This window comes from Magallana gigas, chromosome 9, assembly GCF_963853765.1.
Source record: "Magallana gigas chromosome 9, xbMagGiga1.1, whole genome shotgun sequence".
Lineage (NCBI taxonomy): Eukaryota > Metazoa > Mollusca > Bivalvia > Ostreida > Ostreidae > Magallana > Magallana gigas.
The window spans coordinates 13,153,256-13,173,939 of NC_088861.1; the positions used below are offsets into that span (position 1 = coordinate 13,153,256).

The 20,684-nt window shown below is 31.9% G+C and overlaps 1 protein-coding gene and 1 long non-coding RNA gene across 2 annotated transcripts; both read left to right on the top strand.

The window, feature by feature from the left end:
- The first annotated feature begins 297 nt into the window (after positions 1 to 297).
- LOC136271849 (uncharacterized) lies at positions 298 to 5,936 on the top strand. Its single transcript, XR_010709843.1, has 4 exons — positions 298 to 393; positions 1,725 to 1,882; positions 2,568 to 2,691; positions 5,657 to 5,936. It is a non-coding gene; the product is annotated as an uncharacterized lncRNA (long non-coding RNA).
- Positions 5,937 to 8,066: 2,130 nt separating this feature from the next.
- LOC105322002 (Tripartite motif-containing protein 45) lies at positions 8,067 to 12,660 on the top strand. The gene is made up of 2 exons (XM_011420513.4): positions 8,067 to 8,414; positions 8,753 to 12,660. Exons 1-2 carry the CDS (start codon positions 8,246 to 8,248, stop codon positions 10,333 to 10,335), a joined length of 1,752 nt encoding a protein of 583 aa, XP_011418815.3. The 5' UTR covers positions 8,067 to 8,245; the 3' UTR covers positions 10,336 to 12,660.
- The last annotated feature ends 8,024 nt before the right edge of the window (positions 12,661 to 20,684 follow it).

Below are 20,684 nucleotides of genomic sequence, written 5' to 3' on the forward strand. Positions count from 1 at the left end.
AAAAGTAGAAGACAATCTTACTGCGCAGCACTGTTAATGCTGGAATTTGGAGGCAGGGTTTATTTTGATAAACTTTGAACTCATGAATATTCATTAGATATGCTATCTAATCTAAATAACATATACATGTATAAATGGTTATTGATTACTTTATGGATTTGATTTCTTGTTAAAGAGAGTTAAATCAAATATCAAACCCCTCACTGTGTAATAATGATCATTTTTTACTTGTTTTCAATGAAAACATTAATTGCTTCCGACGCTTGTATCGATCCGTGACGCGTCGACTATTTTTAGCTGCTAGGAAGATGGCAAGCTTGGGTGTAAACAGGTGCGCCGAGATGTTGTGGATTGATATAATGCGTGTGGATGTCGAAGTATGCAGGAGATATGGTAAGTATTGTACAAATCATTCCATAAATTAACCCAAACAGTATGATAAGAAACGTAAACGCAGTAGTGTGTGCCGTAATTACAAAATGATGTACGGATGGAGATGTGTTCCTACGACCACATCTTGTAAATAATAATAAAGTTTTATTTACTTACACAACGCACCTACATTTCATTTTCTTTCACCGATGTCAATTCTTTATTTGCTTATAATATATTAATTTAAAGAATATTTTAGGAGCATATAATTCAAATCCCACTTGTTAAAAACGTCTTGGACCCCCCCCCCCCCCCAAAAAAAATGGCGATTGCGATTTATCAGCTTTTACCCATTAGACATTAGATTTTACATGAATACATAACCTTCCACATTGATTTTTTTTAATCAGTGATACTATACATGTAACAACTGTAGATAACAAGTAGTGCAACTGTGTAAGATTGTTTGTAATTACATGACATAAACACATGATGTTTTGTTATTTGCATGTTGTACCAATCAATTAAAAGAAATAATTTTTACTCTGACAAACTGCACAAAAGTATCTTTTTTGATTGCTGATCCATGTGGTTTCAAATAAAGATGTCACTGCGCAGCTTGTTTACATCGAAATTAAGGAACCTTAATATTTATTAAAAATTAAATTAATTTCAATATAACAGTGTGTCATAATTAGTTATTTTACCAGTATATATACCATTATAGTCTAAAATTAAAAGATGATACAATATGTATAGGTTGCAGTGAGAATTAATATCTCTAATTTTGTACTATTTCGCTGACCTGTCTTTGACTATATCAACATGATCAGTTTTTTTTAACATGTTTAATTTATCAGAACAATTTTTAAATGAAATTGCTTGTCAGGCACGTTGACTGTTCTTGCAGATAATTAAAACATTTTTCAAAGCAATACAAATATCCCTGTTAAGTAGCATTATATGGTTAATAGCTACAACTAGATTGTCATCACCTTCATTCAACTCGCATCAAGCAAATACACCTTGCTGTCAATGACAAGGGTAAATCAAAACATTCCGTTGAAACTGCAGATTCAAAACCTTTATGTAATGCATTGTAAAATTTTGACTTTATTTGTTTAAATTGGAATACATAACATAGAAATAAAAAGAGTTATAGCTTTGAGGTTTCAAAATATGTGGTACTATTTTTGTCTTTCACACCTTTATTAACTGATCGCCAGCCTCAAAGACTACATACTGATCAACTATTACTTGTGTCGCTGCATAGAATTTGAGTTCAAGTCTAAATAGGTGGTAATTTGATGATTTTTATTACGCCGTAGCTGATGCATGTACTTCATTTGTAGAATCCTATACTGCTTGTGTTGTGTAGAAGAGGTGAACGGGGCGGTCTATTCGTGTCATGGTGTTTGATTCCATGTGCTGTATGCACCAGTGTCTCATTACAATCAACTGCTTTCAGCACATGAGTTGAATTTATCCAAATGCGCTTAACATGTTTTTGGTAAGATTTAAAAATACAGTGCCTAATACATATATTTTCTGTGGATGGCTGTCTACCCTACATGTATTTGTGTGTTTCCAATCTACCTGAAATGTAATTAAACGTGCTGTGATCATGAGAGTATACTCTATATCACAAACATTGATTGCTCAGCATTATCCCTTGATGATAATTTTTTTTGGCGGGGGAGGGGGGGGGGGGTACTTTCTGTTATTGTAAACATTTATACCCGAGTCATCTTGGAGTATTAAGTTAACTCTTGATTTTCTTCAGTATATTGAGAACATATGTTAATTGCCGCAAGAAAATCTGTAATGTTATTAGAAATTAATAGATAAAGAAATCAGAATTTAGGAAGAAAAAACACATAATACATGTACAGGTATATGCCAAAGTGATACATTTTCAATTATTCTTCTATGTAATTGTAAGTGGCATTTCCAACGATTCTTCTTTGTAATTGTATGTCCATCTTGGCATTTTTTGTGTTCAGTATTGTTTACAAGAACTTTGAGTAAACATCAGAGGCTAATAATTTGCTCATAGGGTTGTCTTTTATCAAAAAAGATTCCCGAGTGTAAAAATTCATTTTTTGTCATTTCACATTGTTTACTTTTTATACTGTTGTAAGTGCAAGTGGTAAAATTTATAATGAGTGTGCTTGAAGTTATGTTAAACTTTGTAGGCGTATGCGTAAGACCATCTGCATCGGTGAATTGGCTAGTTCTACCTCCCCCTGTTCCTCATCTGCCTGTTACCCAGCTTTCTTAAGTGGAGACCATTGGCATGATTTTGTACGAGAAAAGCAAGTATGTGCATTTAAAACCTCAAAACAGAAATATTAACATCCTTATATGTATTTATTATAAATGTACAAACCTATTCTTTATATTTTTACATTGAATCTGAGCTAAAGATTTTGCAACTCTTGTTTTTATTTTTTAAATATTATCAATGATATTCAAAACTTAAACAGTCAAAATTAATCTTAAAATGCAAATATTTATTTATTAAAACCATGATTATTTGTTAACAGTTTTTTTTTTTTACCGATGATGTATTTCTTCAATATTTCCCTTGAAAAATGAATAATAAATGTTAAAAAATCTATATATTTGTTGTTGTGATCAACACTCAAAAATTGTTCATGTATTGTTGTTGTATTTGTTTTTTGGGAGGGGGCGGGGGTCTCAGGATTTTGTGATTGTACTTTCTAATAAAAATAAACAGCCATGTTGAAGAATACTTTCTAAAAAATAAACAGCAATGTTGAGGAAGAATGTGATTAAAATATGTTTCACTCGTCATTTATTGAATTAATTGGCAAAGCAGGTCTAAAATAAATTAATTGAATGTATAAAATGCATGGGCTTGTTGATTGTCGCTGAATATAAAGAGGTAATGCATGTCGTAGTTATCTCTCATGTTTTCTCTGTTGATGAATTACTGACCCACGCTGTCACTTGAAATTTATAAATGTATACAAATAATTTATACATAAGTTACAATTTTGCCTCGAGCAACAGCCCACGGAAAATATCGCAAAATGCTCGTAACGTAATTCAAACTTCCTGCAACACTATATCTACAGAGTTATTTCCCTTAGCCGAAATCTAGATCGGCATTGCGTTTGAAAAGGGGGTTGAGTTAAGGAAAATACATGTATATCATCTTCGACGCAATTTCGCAAGGGCATAACCTGCATGGCTACTTTTGATATTTTACACATTGATCGAGAAGGTTTTGATGTAACTGAAAAATGCTGCTGCTTTGTTTTATTTTCCGGATTTGCCTTATTCGTTTATGAAAAATGACGTGGATATGGCGCTGTAATTAACTCGATTTCAATAAAGCAGAAGTGATTTTTGGGTGAAGGAGATCACATTTAAATTATACATGCAAAATAATTTAATGTCAAACGGGGGTATGCCCTTGCGATAGACACGTGATGACTCTAAATGCACTTGTGTGTCGTAACACATAGGTCACTAGAGTTATAATAATAGTATATTGGAAAAAAGTTGTATGCGAGTTTTGATTTAAATGACAATCATATTTGTAGTTCGTTTCTAATGACATATTTCTTAGTAATTTAAGCATATGCAATCAGTGCTGCGTGAAATTGTTGTTAATAGAAAAGCTTAGTTTATATGTAACCGGGTTTTGATGCAGATGACATAATATCAACAAGTCGATTTTATATGGTTCGATTCCTTTTTTAATAAATTGTAGGAATATGATAATTGCAGGAAATCATCCTAGAACAACACATACATAAAACATATCAGCACACAACAAAGACAATACAAACACAAACATTGCACAGACATTCACATATAACATATATTTACTTAGGTCACTTATTTATATTATCAGCAAAGACCGATAATTTGATATTTTATATTTAAACAATATTTCCAAATGATAAGAAATATATACGGTAATAAATATCAATAAAACTATTTACAGCAATTACGGAAACATATTGTTACCAATTTATGGAACTGAGTGCAGTTCTTATTTACTGGATTTCATATCATGAATCGATCACAATACTCAGTATATGACCTATATACAATTAATATCATAAATTTACTTTAAATTTACATATTGAGAAATTTAATGAATAAAACATTCAATTGTTGCTTTTTATGATATTTCATTACAAAGTTGCACACCTATACTTGATTAAAAACATTCATTCTCCACATTCATACTGGTTAAACAGATTAATTTATTATTTATTTATATCTTAAACTTATACTTTAGCAATTACTTACAGGTCTAAGAGTAGAAATTGTCGTAAGTCATAAAGTTGACAAGTCACACCCGCCTTCACTCTTTACCAAGCCTTGCAGAATTAGTTACAAAACCAGATAACAAAAGAAATACTCCCGCCACTGTCAGCAGTGACCAACACTGACCAATCAAAGCGTAGGATAACAAAAACACCTTTTTAGAATGGAAAATTCCAAAACAATTTCTCTACTCTATATATTTTGACTGAACCATTATTTTAAATAGGGTGTTTAGATTTAATAACACATAACACACAGTTAGTATTGCAGTGCAGCGAAAAGAGTGAGAGATTGAAAAAATGAGTGAATGAATGAGATGTGAATCAAAATATCTTAATGCTGTATGAAACTAAAAATAAAAATAAGTCACACTATTACATATATAACTATCATAAGAATACTTTCTGGACATAACATATACTTTGACATATATCTTTTCACAGTGAATAAAATTAGACGAAATATATGGATCCTAATGGATAACATGTATTGTAATGGACGATTTTCTTTGGTGAAAAGACTTATTTAAGACATATAAATCATATAGACTTTGTCAGGCGGTAATCTGACCATACCAGTAAATATCAATACCTATTTGATGGTGCTTTATAGGTTCAAACAGACATGTATGGTGATGATTTTGCCATCTCATAAACGATGTAACATGTTTACTATAAGCTATTGTTGTGGTAATTTAAGTAAGTCGTAGCAATTTGAAAATCCATAGAAAAACTATTGTTACAGTGTCAGGATTGATATCAAATTGTTTTCAATGTTTTAGGGAAATGGCAGTCAGATATTAGCCCTCCCGATCTATACTTATATATTAAGACATTTTGCCAACAAACTAATAAATCCCTGCACCAGTTAACTACTTACACTTTTGGTATTTGAACACGTGTGATATTATGTCCGTAAACTATAATTGAATTTTACCTGATAAGTTATTATTGTAAAACCTTCTTTCGTTTTCAAGAAACCAGCCTGGAATAGAAAAACTGAGAATAAGGTGGTGGTGGACACGCTTTGGTGGATCCAAGTCAGTGGGAGTTTGCATCAAAATATATACTTGCAATGAAATAATACTGAACGATTACGGAAAGTGTGAATACATTTATTGAGAACTTTCGTGGAGTATACATAGAAGTTAAGATTTGACAAATGTTGAATAAATAGAATAAGGCAATTAATTTTTAAGTGTGCGATTTTAGTTTTGATAGATAAAACTCATACGTTTGCGAAGCATGACCTCTGGTGAAAATATGGGATAGAACTTTTCAGAACGTGGTAACTAAGATTATAATGGCTAAAAGTGTAGGACGTGTTGATCATGCATCGCGGGCAGATACCTGCGATCAGACATCTCTGGTTAATAATTAAAGCTAATAACTAAAATGGAATAATTTAATACGTACTGAGATTTGATGGAAAGAACTTATCAGAACGCGATGCCCAGGAACGCGGGTTGACTGTAGTCTGTCCCAAGATATTCATGCAGCACATTTGGACGATTTTTAATAAAAATATACATACCTGTGAAAGAAGTGAAATTGAAATCGATGAAAAGGAAAATATCCAAAATAATTTCATTCAGACGTTATCATTTTTCATTCGTAAAAATTAATAGGAATGAAAACTGATTTTATACGGAGATTTATAATGGGGAATGTTGTCATCTTGTCTCCTTTCGGAAGTCACTCGGAATACCTCGCACTATTTTTCAACGTTATCATCCGGGTCTGTTGCAATACAAAATCCCCGTAGACATCACATTTTATTAGCCGTGTATGAAAACCTTATAAGCTAGAGGGGGCGTTTCAAAGCAGAAATCTTGAAAGTTTTCATGATTTTGAACATCGTTTGAAACCTGGGGTATTTACAAATACACGTACATGTATCGAGTAATAAAGCAAAACGTGAATCGAGGATATCTTGGGACAAAGTATAATTAACATCATGGCGAGAAATGTAGTGAGAGTTAACCATCTGGCAGACACTTTGGATCTGAAACTTTGGTTTAGAATATGCAAATAAATATACATACATTAGCGTTTTTTAAATTTAACACATTTTTTACCACGACAGAGCATTAGTAAACCTTAGACATTAATTTGTAAACAATTAACAGACTGTGTCCTACGTCTATATGAACAAATGATGTATGCATCAAACAGGGAAGTTAAATGGGGTAGGGGTTGGCTCTCCCTCCCCGATTGTTTTTTTTTCTTTTCGAAACAGTCTTTTATCTGAAATTTTTATTTGGGACAGTGATCAAAATTATAATGAAATTGGACTTAAAGAACAAACGTTAGAGATACATCGCACTAGATACCTACTAACTAATTTGAAATCAAATAAAAGGAAGTTTTTTTTTGTCAGCTGCTATAGAAAAATTTAAAAATTAAGGCCACGTACATGTATACATCATCCATTTCAGTTTAAATTTTTCACCCTTCTCCCTCATCTCAATATCAAGTTATGCAGTTAGCTTTTTATTTCAGTTTAGAAAAACAGGTTCAGAAAGCAATCAAGAAAAAATCGGACACAGTATATACAACAATGAAAACAAAATATGGTTCAACATGTTAACATTGTATCAAATAAATGTGTAACGTGTTAATCCCCGCGCTTGTACAGGATTTTATCTAGTACATGTGTATACTTTTGAGTAGGAAGCTAATGGAAATGATTAATATAACTGGCATTTTGATTCTGAAAAAAGATCTTTAGAAGATTTTTACTTATGATGCGTTGTTCAAAATTTAATTTCATCACGAGGTTCTTCAGAAGAAAATGTCAAAAAAGTTACGACGATGAGGACAACGACAGGCAACGTAAGGACAAACATATATGTAAATGATTTCAAAAATAAAGCTATACGCTTGTTTTAAAGCCCCATGGCAATTTAAAAAGCTTCATATTAATGCGCAAGACGGAAGATGTATAGGGAAAGTGGGGAATACTCCTATGTTTATTTGCAAAAACCTCCCAGATTTCCAATATCAGAAAGTCTAGAACAGGCAAGATAATTTGAATTTTGTTCTATGCTTATTTGCACCTTTGACCCCTTCGTTCCTGGTAATGTTTATTCCCTGCAGGATTGGAATGGGTTGGTCTGTCACGGTTTTATCAACTGAAATTTTCACAAATAAGGAAATTTTATGTGTAAGAGGTAAATTATAATTGCCATTTTATTTTTTGGAAATAAGAGTTTTTTAATTACTCCCCCTTATTCATACCATATCATATATTAATAATCTAACGTAACAAAGAAGAAGACACATTGAATTTTCTTTGCCGCAATCTCTTGGCCAAGAAAGATTGCACTCAAAGATTTATCACAATGCTCTTGGTAAAATTAGATCACCAAGTCTGATACGACCCTCCCTCCTTTTTTGAGGATCATTCATTTAGTCTTTAAAACCCACCGAGTATGTGTAAGCCGTTGGAACTTGATACTTGTAACATATTCGACACAGGTAACTAAGTGCTGACGTTTGATATGTAGTTATTGGAAACCATAAAACTGGAAAGTTTAAATGAACATTCAGAAATATCTAGAGCTATGTCGGATTCAGAAAACAGCGATTCAGATACGGCTAAAGAACAATATTCTGATGATGAGGAAGTGGAGGAGGAGGTGAAGGAATTATACATTGACGAAGATGAATTTTGGGATGCAAGTGAAACTGACGACGAAATCGATGAACCATCATCAGATATCAATAACAAAGGTAAGATTATACATAACAGGAAACTTAAATTGGGCAAGAACCAATAATGGAAAAATGGGTTCAGAAATAAATACGCTTCTGTTTTTGTTTTGTTTGGAATTTAATCAAACAATGTCGTAGATTACTCAAGTAGAAATTGAAAGACTCAACATTAAAAATTCTATTTATAAACAGGCCAGTGCATGCTAAATATAAAAATGAATGGAATATTTTTTTCCTGTTGATTAAAAAAAAATAAACAGAGCATATATATGGTTTTTTATTCCACATTTCAACTAACTTTAAAGGCAAACATAATAATCATATTTGTCTTACACATAGTTTTGATTAATTGGCAGATAGTGCATCAACAAAACCAAAAGTGTTGCACCCAACCCGCAGTGCCCAATACGCCATACTTTGCAATCTTTGCAGTAGGTCTTCTGTGACAAGCTATTGTATTCCTTGTTGCGTAAGTCTCTGCAGTAACTGTGTTGACAAACACACTTGTAGTTTATCCAAACCCCACAAAGTTGTGCCGTACCAAGAAAAACATGCTGCCACTAAATACCCGGAATGCAAGGAACACGCTAAAAACTATTGTCAATTTTACTGTGAAGACTGTGACATTTCTCTCTGTCATACGTGCTTTTCATCGGCAAAACATAGACGACACAAGATCTCGGACGATCTAAAAAAGGGCAAAAGGGAAAAGGTTAAAAAAGATTTGAAAGAATTGAAGGAAAACATATTTCCCTTATACCAAAATATAGCGCTGGATTTACAAAGAGAAAAAACCGCTGTTGAAAAACACTACGAAAGACTTGATGCTGCCGTATCAAAACATGGAGACAACTTGTTGAAAAAAATGAAAGCTGTTGTTGAAAAGGGAAAATCGTGTATTATGGAAGGGAAATCAAAACACATTTCAACTCTAGAAAAACAGGAAATTAGTATTGCTAAGAAAATGTCTAAATTAGATCGCCACATTCTGAAACTGAAACAATTGCTTGACACCAGTGATGAATTTATCGCCTCTGAATACGAATCAAAGAATTCAAAATTCAACAGAATGCCATCTAGGAAGATAATTCCACTTCTCAAATTTGTCCCGAATATGATAGATGAAAACAATTTACACCAAAATTTTGGTTTTCTCACTTTTTCAGCTGTCTCGCAGGATAAAGATGGCTTTATCATGACAAAACCTTCAGCCCATAAACCAGAAATTATCAACACTATAACAACTGGAAAAAAGGGAGGCACCAGCAGCATAGAATGGTGTAGTAATAGCGAAGTCTGGACAACTTGGGGCAAAGTTATGAAATTACGCAATCTGAACGGAGAACTTCTTAAGCAAATTGAAACCAAGTCAGGGTATAATGTGGGGGGTATAACAACGACAAAGAAAGGCTATCTTGTGTATTCGGACCCAGACTCTAAAACCATTAACAGGATGAAGAAAAAAACCATTAAAGAAGTTATCACATTGCATGGGTGGACACCTTGCAGTGTTTGCAGTACTTCCCTTGATGGCCTATTGGTGACCATGATCAGCAATAACAAGAAACAATCAAAAGTTATCCGCTATACGGACAGCTTCGAAGAAAGCCTAACAGCTCAATTTGATAACAAAGGCGTGCCTCTGTATTCCAAAAGCAGCAAGAAGTTTGTTAGTGAGAATAAAAACCTTGATATCTGCGTGGCAGACAGGGGTTCTCTTGCTGTAGTAGTTGTCAATCAGACCGGTCGTCTTCGTTTTAGATATACAGGCTCTCCCTCTACTATAAAAACGTCACTTAAACCAGACGGCATCGCCACAGATAGCCACAGTCAGATTTTGACTGCGGACAGTCACAATAAGAGAATCCACATTGTAGATCAAGATGGACATTTTCTCCGTTATATTGCAGTTGACAAATCGGATTGTCCATTCAGTTAATGTGTCGATACCAAAAACACATTGTTTGTGGCTGGAAAAAAGAGTGGAAAAATAAAGATGATCAATTATACTTAAATAAAACAGGCAAAATGTTTGTAACATATAAATGAACGTATGCTATCTTTTACTGTTAGTGCATGGCATCATAGGTTTTAGTTGATCAATGTATTCATGTGCAACAATGATTTCATCGAAGATTGACATCATTCATTTAATTCGATAAAGACTTTAAATGTTATGCGAAGACAATAGAAGCACCCCTCTGACAAATTGTTACAGCAAAATTAATGGCTACCACAACGCATTGTATATATTATTATCCAATTAAAAACGGAACGAATAATTGGGTGCATATCAGTGAATCTTTGAGTCCTTTGTCCTGAGGAAAGAAGTGGACAGTCGCACAAATTCTAAAACTCTATCAAGATTACCAGTAAAAATGTTTCTGTTAATATGCCCGTGATCAAACAGAAGAATGCAGATTACGATCAAATCTGTTCAAGACTGTTCTGTAGCCATGAAATTTCAGATCGAAAGACGATCCATTGAATCACACAGCTAGCTAAAAACCCATTTAATTACAAACTTTGTCAACTGGCTGAATTAAGGAAACGATTGCAAACGTGCAAGTCGTCTTGTGTTCAACGCTGAATTATTGATTGCAATTTGCAAATAACAAACAAAGACGAGATTGCACAAAAATGTTTTTGATATACTTTGATAAAGAAGGGAAAAAATTTCAAGCAAAACACACTCTAATGACTTAGAAATTATGTGCGGTGTGAACAAAGGAACATACACGAAATTTAGTATTGGATGTGGATGCTTTGATTGAAATGATTGAAAGGTTATACAACCAAAAATTTATAAAAAGAATTTGAAAGACTTATTGGTTTTTATCATATCGAGCGTAGATTTAATTTCGCGAATTGTTGAATGTAATTATCAATATGCTTAAACAAGGTGACACACCAAGTCTGATACCATTGCAAAATTCACCATATTATTTATTTAGACATGTATTACTGAATAAGCTATCATTTTGATTCCTTTTGGCTACACTATGAAATGCAAAATGCACTGTAAATACTGTACTACATTGTTTTTGACTGCAAAGTTTTATTTTAATCAGAGAACTACAGCATTCATGTAACTGTATTTGGTATCTTAATCCCCTTAATCTGTTATCTATCCTATGCTTTTAAAGTTGTAGCCGATGTAAACCTTTGCAGAAAGTTTGTGAAATAAGATATCACTGACTCATTGGTAGAAAACAAAACATAAGTAAAATGAACAACTACTAGCAATAACGACAATCAATTGTAAATATGTACCGACTATCATCTAAAAAATCAGCAAACATAAGGAAGAATGCAGTAATGTTATCCGAAATAAAACTATTATAACTCGTGGTAGGTTAAAACATAAAAATTAGAGAACAATTAGACTGTTCGTATATAGATCGAAGTAAAGATAAGACAGGCTAATTATTGAACATAATATTAGAATTGGTGGATCGATCTGTTTGTTTGATATTTGATGTTATTGATATAATTAATTTCCACCAGAAAAGCTTTATGAAATAAACATCTTATTGTGATTTTACAAGCATCACGATCGAAGTAGATAAATTTAAAGACATAGATTCTAGTAGCATAGCCCTTGAGAATGATTACATTAAATTTGACTGAATAGTAAAGACAACCTGAATAAACTTTTTGATTTGAAAACAAGCTTAGTCTATGTGTCTTATGAATATACTTTCTCGACATGTCATATACTGTGATACTTTTTATATACTAAAATTGTTCACATATCTTTTCACAGGGAATGAAAATTGGAAGTTGAACTTAAAACAATCTTGAAAATGTTACTTAATAACACTCTCATCACTATAAAACATTGAAATATGTTGACCCAATGGGATAACATGTTTTAGTAAAGGCAGAGTGTTTGGTGTAAATGCATTTTTTAATGCTTTAGAAAATATTTGCCTGTAGCATGTATACTATAAGCTATTCTTGTGGTGGTTTACGTAAGTCGTAAAAATTTGGACATTCTAACTATTGTTACAGTAACAAGATTGATATCAAATCGTTTATGAATTACGACGTTTCGGAGAAAGGACAGTCATATTTCACTCCTACCGATCTATCACTTTTTACACTCTTAAAGCAACCCAACACGTCGTCTCTGTAGAAATGATAATATTCTACTTGTTTCACTTTATTTCAAAGGTAAGCATCTGTTTGCCAAGGCAAATTTGCTTTTATCCTTTAATCAGGAAAAATAATGAAACATTTCATACGACACACGCGTGTTTTACTATTTATCTAACAAAACCCCTCAATTATTTTTAAAATGGAGCTGCATATATATATATATATATATATATATATATATATATATATATATATATATATATACACACCAAGCATAATTTCCTCTATTTCTTACGGAAACTTATAGTTAATGCATAGCTTTATAGAACTGACCAGACTGAAATCTACACGCCCTATTTATCGATTGGTCGAAATCTACAGCGGTTGAAAGTGACAGGACTGAAATTGACACGCCCTGTATATCGATTGGTCTGAACCTACAGCGACCTTAGTAAAATCCCGGACTGCACTAAATAATCATGACGATGCCAGACTCAAAGTCTCACAGGAGACGATTTGGCTGTTTCTTTTAGCTAACGTACTTTTGTAAAAGAAAGGATTTCATTGTTTAAATATTGCATATGCTTCAACATGGCTTTATTGTTAACACAGTTTTTGTTTCGAGCGTTCTATAATCAAGAAGAATTAAACAATAACATTCAAAGTCATTATCGGATGAATGTTTTACTCGAAGCAATAAACCAAGCAAGACTTTAAAAAAAAAACAACAAAAAAAACCAAAAAAAACTATGTAGGATCTTTTTAAAAGACAAAGATGAAAATGATCAAGCCGATGATAAATTTTTTAAAAACCCTGAAAGACAAGGTATTCATGACTGATTGAATGAGAATTGGAACAAAAGAACCGAAAACGGTAAAGAAAATGATATCACTTAATAATCAAGGTTTGTTTTTATTTCAAATCTATGAACACTTCGTCAAAATTCTAAAAGATAGAAATTCATTTTAAAAGGATGTCCTTTAAAGTTGGATACAGGTTTAAAAGGTAAATAATTCAAAACATATCAAATGACCAATTATGATATAATCCGGATATTACAATTGACAAGGGAACACTCCTTTTATAAAAAATATGGATAAGATTCATTAGTGACGTATTGAATGCACATGGTAGTTACCTTTCTTTTCATCATTTTAACACTTTTTTTCAACGAAAATTAAATTTTCGTCAATATTCAGGACTTACCTCAGGAATTAAAATTTATCAAAAGAATGGCAGTGTTGTAAAGAAAGATTTTAATTTACATATCTCAAAACTGTAATAATCTTTATATACTCAAATAGAGGCTGTAAGGAAATCATCTCAAAATCGAGAGTTGCCAACATCTAAAAAAAAATGGGAAGAATATGTGTCAAGAAAAAATGGAACGAGATTTATAAATTGCTGTTTATATCTCAAGAAACCAGGTAACAATTGCTTTAAACCAAATTACTTCACACAATTTCTGTAGCAAAGATTTACGTAATATGTAGTTGAAATTTAATCAACTCTGCTCATTGAATTGCTCTTTCTGAGGACAATTGTAATACCAGAAACAACAGGCCATTTATTTTCTGAATGCTACCGCATAAAAGAACTGTGGGGCATAATCAAATGCGTTCTTAAAGATTTACAATTAAATCTGAAATTTGATTACAAATCTATTCTGTTTGACAAATAGATGAATAGTGATATACATCGCCTTTGAAATACATTCATCTTAATATTAAAACAATATATATATATATATATATATATATATATATATATATATATATATATATATATATATATATATATATATGTCTGTGTGTGTGTGTGTGTGTGTGTGTGCAGGTTAATTTAGTTTTTCTAACTTTCTAACATTTTTAAACATTGAGGCACTGTAACATTTCATTATCAACGGACTCTTTTTTAAAAATATATACTCCTTTAAAACAATAAATATTTGTCAAACATTTTCCAAAGGCAAGAATGATAGATAATTACTTTCATCTTTTTTTTGTACCACCCCTTTATCCTGTATATTTATATTTTTTCCCTACCCATTCCCTCCTCCCTGTGAGTGATTTGAATTGAATACAAATAATTTCTTATTTTAGTAAACACATTTTGTTAGGTATGTGTATTATTTGTGTGTATGTAATTGTACATGTTCTTTTATGACAATATAATAAAATTATACTGTTGATAATATGCAACTGTTTAAATATTATACCTTTAGAGCAATGTATTGATCAAATCTATTAAAAAGTAAATACCAGAAAGTTGTATTCGTTTCTTTCTTTTGTAAAAGTTGTATTTAATAAAAATGAAAAGGTTCATATTTAGTATTGTTATGTTGTCTACTTAAAATAGATGAATATAATGAATATAATGTCACTTTCACACACACTGTATCCGTTTCAAAACAGTTACTCAGATATTATCAACACCCAAAATGATCGGGCTGTGTTGTCACGCAATTACTATTACTGTTAAAGAAAGTACTCAGTTTATAAATACAGCACGCAGAAAAAGAAACTGAATTTGATATAAGTCATGTAATTCAACCTTAATTTGCGTCTACTTTATTTTACAAATCATTGGTGTCAAAATATTGTGCAACAGCAGGTTTTTTAACTGAAATGTTATTATGTGAATTAACACAGCATAAAACTCACGTGTTCATGACCCATTTTCGAATAAGAAATGAAGTTACAAAAGTTGCATGCAGTTTAATTTATAGTACATGTATAAAGAAAGCGGAAATGGACCTGTAAATATATAAACACATTATCGGTTCATGCAGGATGAAATAAAGGTACATAAAATCGAAAAGTGATTGGATGAATAGAAGAAAATTTTGTGATTAGCAACGCAAACTATTTTTCTAGTAATTTTCTTTGAGCCTCATAAAAATATGATCGCTACAACTTGAAAATAATACAAATAAGTTTGTTTTTCCTTTTTGATATTATTAAACATATACCCAAATCTGTCTTTCCGGTAATATCGATATGAAATATTCAATTGTTCTTTGCGGGTACAAACTGGTGTATAATCACTTTAGTACACATAAGTTATAGCTTTGAAATTCACGTATCTTCTCACTTAACTTACATTTTGAAAAGAAAATAACCCAAACATATACATTCATGTAGATCTGTATTTGCGGATGGGAAAAAGGTGTAAATGGAAAACAATGTGTACTAAGTAAGCTGTTTCTATTTTTCAGTAAGACTAGGATAAAGAAATGAATACATTATTCAATACTATAGAATGAATATAAATCGAGCTTCTTTTATATTAAAAAAGTACTTTAGAGGGGTGTTCAACAGAGCGAGCGCTCGCCCAAATTCCCAGTATCCGCAACACAAATTTTGGCGAGCGCTCGAACTGTTAAACACGCTTCAGGTGTACAAAAGATTTATGTAGTGACCTTGTTAAGAGATATAAATACCGGATATACCAGATTCTATCAAACCGAGAAGATACATCTTGGTCTTGAATGAAATGTTCGTGTCAGAATCAGAAATGCTGGTACATATGAGATACTGAATGCGTATAATACTCATACTCATAAAATTGTTAGTAAATATAATAATTATATAACCAACAATTAATGATATGAAGTGTTTAACAGCTTTGTATATACGTGTGATTTTTGATGCCGTAAAATCCTACTTAACGTTAACATTCATTGTCCCTAATGTATTTCGATAATTACAAATAAAGATAAAAAATAGAGTGTCAATGTAAATTTAAGTTAATGCCTTCGTTAAAAACATACAATTGCTTTAGACTTGTAATTAGATAAATATCTGGTCTTGCATACTTGACTAACTTCAAAATATTTAAGAACAAGATTGAAAACTTTCTTTTTGTACTTACACGTACCTGTGTGGCAAATTAAATCTTTCTCGTATTTCTTAATATCTCGTGTTTAATCTACTTGGCATTTCAGTTGGTATTATCGACAGCTCTGAAACAAAACGAAAGATTTTTATGATATGTGCAACTTACGCTTTCAAAAAAATACAATCGATATTCAGTTAAATTCATTTGTTTCATCTGTTTTATATGGATAAATATTTTATCTTTATATATTCAGCAAGGTTTCATGTTTCAGGTTAACCTCTTGGCAAACATGTTAATGGCCTACAAATGCAATCACATGGTTTCTGAAAGCCTCAACTTTGTCATTTGATTCTTTAGATAGATTGATGTAATTAATTCACTATTGAAACAATGAAATAAACGGAACAAGACAGTATGGTTATATTGTCATGTTGTAAATTTAAAATTTACCGGGTAGCAGTAAAAATTAAATTTACAACTTAAAATTTGACATATTGAAAATTTTGTATTTACAACCATCCAGTGGATTCAAAATTTACAGCATGACAGATTGACATAAGTCAATCTATGTCTTGGCCATTTCCCCTATATTCTGCTGGGGAACACATCATTTTGGTTTCTATGTAAACCACCATTGCAAATCAAGTTACAACATGGCAGGTTTAAATAACTGAAAAAGTTTTTTTTTATATTAAAAAAAATGAACTGAAAAATAACAGATTAACATGAATACCGGTAACATCACATAGTAAAGAGATTTTGACAGAACAAAAGAGAAACAAGGGATTGTTGGCAGCCCTGCGCCCCCACAATGAGATTATGTAAAACAATATTTATCTATAAAAACATTTATAAAAACTGATAGCTATGTATGTATTTTTGCTGCTTTGTTTATGGCTTATGAGACTCTTGCGTACAGCGGTTATGCATTTGTTTTTTACGTTTTTGCGTATAGCCCATATAGGGCTCCTATATTTTCTGCCACGCGCATGCGCAACTAGATAGCATCAGTCTCCATTTTTTTACTTCTTACTTCTGATGAGAACGTATGTTTACAGCGTAGCTTTGATCATCACCCTCCCCACCTCCTTATGCTACTGGTCTTGATTTTGAATATTTTTTTATGGCGTGCCGATGCCGCCCCATCTTTGACAAATGTTTTTGATTATACCGGTATCTTTGTATTATAACATGTAACATACTTTTAATGTTTAAAAGTGTTTTTTTGTGAAATTGTTTACTTACAAATGTTGCTTTTATTTAGTTAGTTAACATTTTATCATGTTGCATAATTTGCTTTATCATGTATTCAGTTAATAAATGACCTTTCTTTATCCTTATATGTGCCTTATATTATACTTGGTAATACTGAGTTTACAAATGTCAAACCGAGCACCACCCTAACAGGTTTCTATAAATAATCATTTGTTTTCTTCAAAAGTACCGAAATTCTCTAAAAAAAACTGGACTTTGGTTTATTATGAATTTTTAGTTTTCTTTATCAAAACACGCAAAATTGACTTTTATCAATTCATTGTAGCTATTTTAAAGCAGAAATCTATTTATTTTATAACGACTGATAAGCAAGTTCCAGTACTTTTATGAATATCTTTCGTTGGCACAGCATGAGGTGGTCATTAATAAAGTGGAGTGTCACGAGAAAATCTACGTGTCCATGCAGACACAGTACAGCCTTTTCACATACAGCCACTGTCGATCACAGGGGTCGAACTCGGGTGGCAGCGGTGAGAATCAAGTACAAGGTCCAATGGGCTTCTTGGACACATCCATGAAGCCATTTTTGCGTATTATATGTAACAACAATAGTACAATACAACGCGATGTAATGTGTCAGCAAAGTGAAGCCAATCTCTTCATAAACACAAATTTCACCAAAAAACCATCTGTTGATACAATTATTTATTTGATATACATGTATAAATGTCCGAGCGAAAACAGAGTAACTACAGAATTTTTTTAGAATCTCTGAAATCAGTTTGTAAAGTGGACATGAGTAGGTCTGAACATTAATATGTTTGTTTAGACATATATTTACTGTCTAGTTATTTGGTGAATTTTGAACAGAGCAGTCTCAGGATTAAAGTGAGGAAGTCGAACATCCATTTCACCTGAGTACGTATTAGCCCCCCCCCCCCACACACACACACACACACACTCTTTGCGAAGGCCATTGTCCCAAAAGATCATAAAATTACCCTTACTGATATTTTCGAAAATGTATGTTATTAATCCGGAACTAGTTATTCTGTACTCTCCAGATCTTTTATCAATTTATATTTATCTTTGTACCCATTTCTTCAATGTCATTCCGACTCCATAGTTTCATTAATCAGGAAATGTCACACATTTCTTTCTTTAAAATGTACATTAAAATATGTGAATGCAAATAAACCGACGAAATATAAATTGATTCCAACTGTGATAAATAATTGAAAATAATCTTAAATCTTACAAGAAATGAAACATTTTTTGTATAATAATGTTTCATTTTTTCTTTCATTTACATATGAAAAAAGACAAGATAGATGTCATCAGAAAAGCCATCGACATTAATTCAATAATTTATTTTGAATGTTATCTCGGAAATCGCGACGGAAACATAAAATTATTTTTTTCAACAATCGGAATAAACATCAAAACTTTCAACCGCTATGACTGAATACGTTTATATTTCATTGTAATTTGTCGCTTTAATTTTGATCGGTACTTCTAATAGGTCAACAAGGTCTTCTGATAGGACGACATATATTCGGTTTCCTGTACATGTACATAAAATTAAAGTTACTTCTTGCAACTGTATTTCACTTCATATCAATAAACATTACAATTTCAGATTACATGAATTCTGATTGACAAAACATGATCTACCAAAACTTGGTTAGAAATTAATTAAGCAGTAAACATTTTATCAAAGGTTTAATAACTACTCCGCCTAATAATCACTCAAGGAGCAATTTATTCAAAATATAATTTCAGTAGCTGTAAATTTCTTATTTTACACTAATTCTAATTCTGCAATTCATCCTTTTTTGAATGAAATCGCAACAATTTAAAATTGCAAACGCCGAATTTTTATCATTTAGTTTCATTTAGTTTATATTTGTCCAAAAAATTAATGCGAGATTTTAAAGTCCACGAGATGTGCTTCTTGCGATTTTACGCGGATATTAAATATTCGCGTTTAATTAGGAATTTACAGTAACTTCTTTATAAACATGTTTAGATATAAGCAGTTAATACTATCACAGTCAGTAGAGTGCACGTTTAATGTGTGTTTTTTGCTAGGATATACAAGTTCCATAGCAACATCTTTTCAGTGCTTAAATGCCTGTCATTGTTGTAAATTTTAGAAATTTTAAGTTAGAACAATGAATCTTACAATGAAAGAAGAGGCCAATAGGCCTTAACGGTCACCTGAGTAGCATATAACCCATACACAAAACTTGTCGAGGAATCTCATATATTCATTTAATTGGGTTTCATTCTGGAGTAGAAAAATTATAAAGTAATGACGACCATCTCCCTGCCTGAAATCTTTCAAAAAGAACTATGAAACCTATAATTTTTGCTCTGGTCTACAAAATCATGAATTCAGTGTTCCTTTAAGTGTTTGGGAGTAAAGAAGATAATTTTTAAATATTATATGCATTACATGTAACACCTATACATCCATTTTGGCCCTGCCCTAGAGTCAAAACCCATACTCCGGTGGACATGAAATTTAAAATTTTAGTAGAGGACTTCCAGGTAAACATAACTATGAAGTCAGTTTTTCATACAGATGTGTGAGAATAGAGAATATTTTTAAACATTATATGCATAAACACTATACTGCCCCCCCCCCCCCCCCCAATGTCCTGACCCAGGGGCCATGAATTTCACAATTTTGGAAGAGGAGTTAGTAGACATTATAACCATGTATTCAGTTTTTTGCCCACATGTGTGGGAGTAAAGAAGAAGATTCTTAAAGATTTAATACATTTTTACTATATGGCCATGTTGGCCCCGCCCTAGAGCCAGAACCCCTGACCCAGGGGTCATGAATTTCCCAATTTTGGTACAGTAAAACTCGGTTATAGCGATGTCCTAGGGACTGATGGATTTACTTCGTTATATCCGTAATTCGCTATATCCGAATAACGAATTCGTAATAATAACTATAGCGAATTCACTGTATACATGTTTTCTTAGACCAGACTATAATTTTTGCTAATTGAGGCTTCGAATAAAATAATTTACTTTCATACTTTTAATAATTGGATTGTAAGTCGAAAAAATTATTTGAAATAAATTCATTCAAACTATTATGTTAAAGGGTAGTGCAA

What these genes read in the sequence shown, in the direction of transcription:
- LOC105322002 (XM_011420513.4), top strand. Translation starts at nt 8,246, where the DNA reads ATGTCGGATTCAGAAAACAGCGATTCAGATACGGCTAAAGAACAATAT. An exon ending in ATCAGATATCAATAACAAAG is followed by an intron (nt 8,415 to 8,752) that starts GTAAGATTATAC and finishes ATTAATTGGCAG; the next exon opens with ATAGTGCATCAACAAAACCA.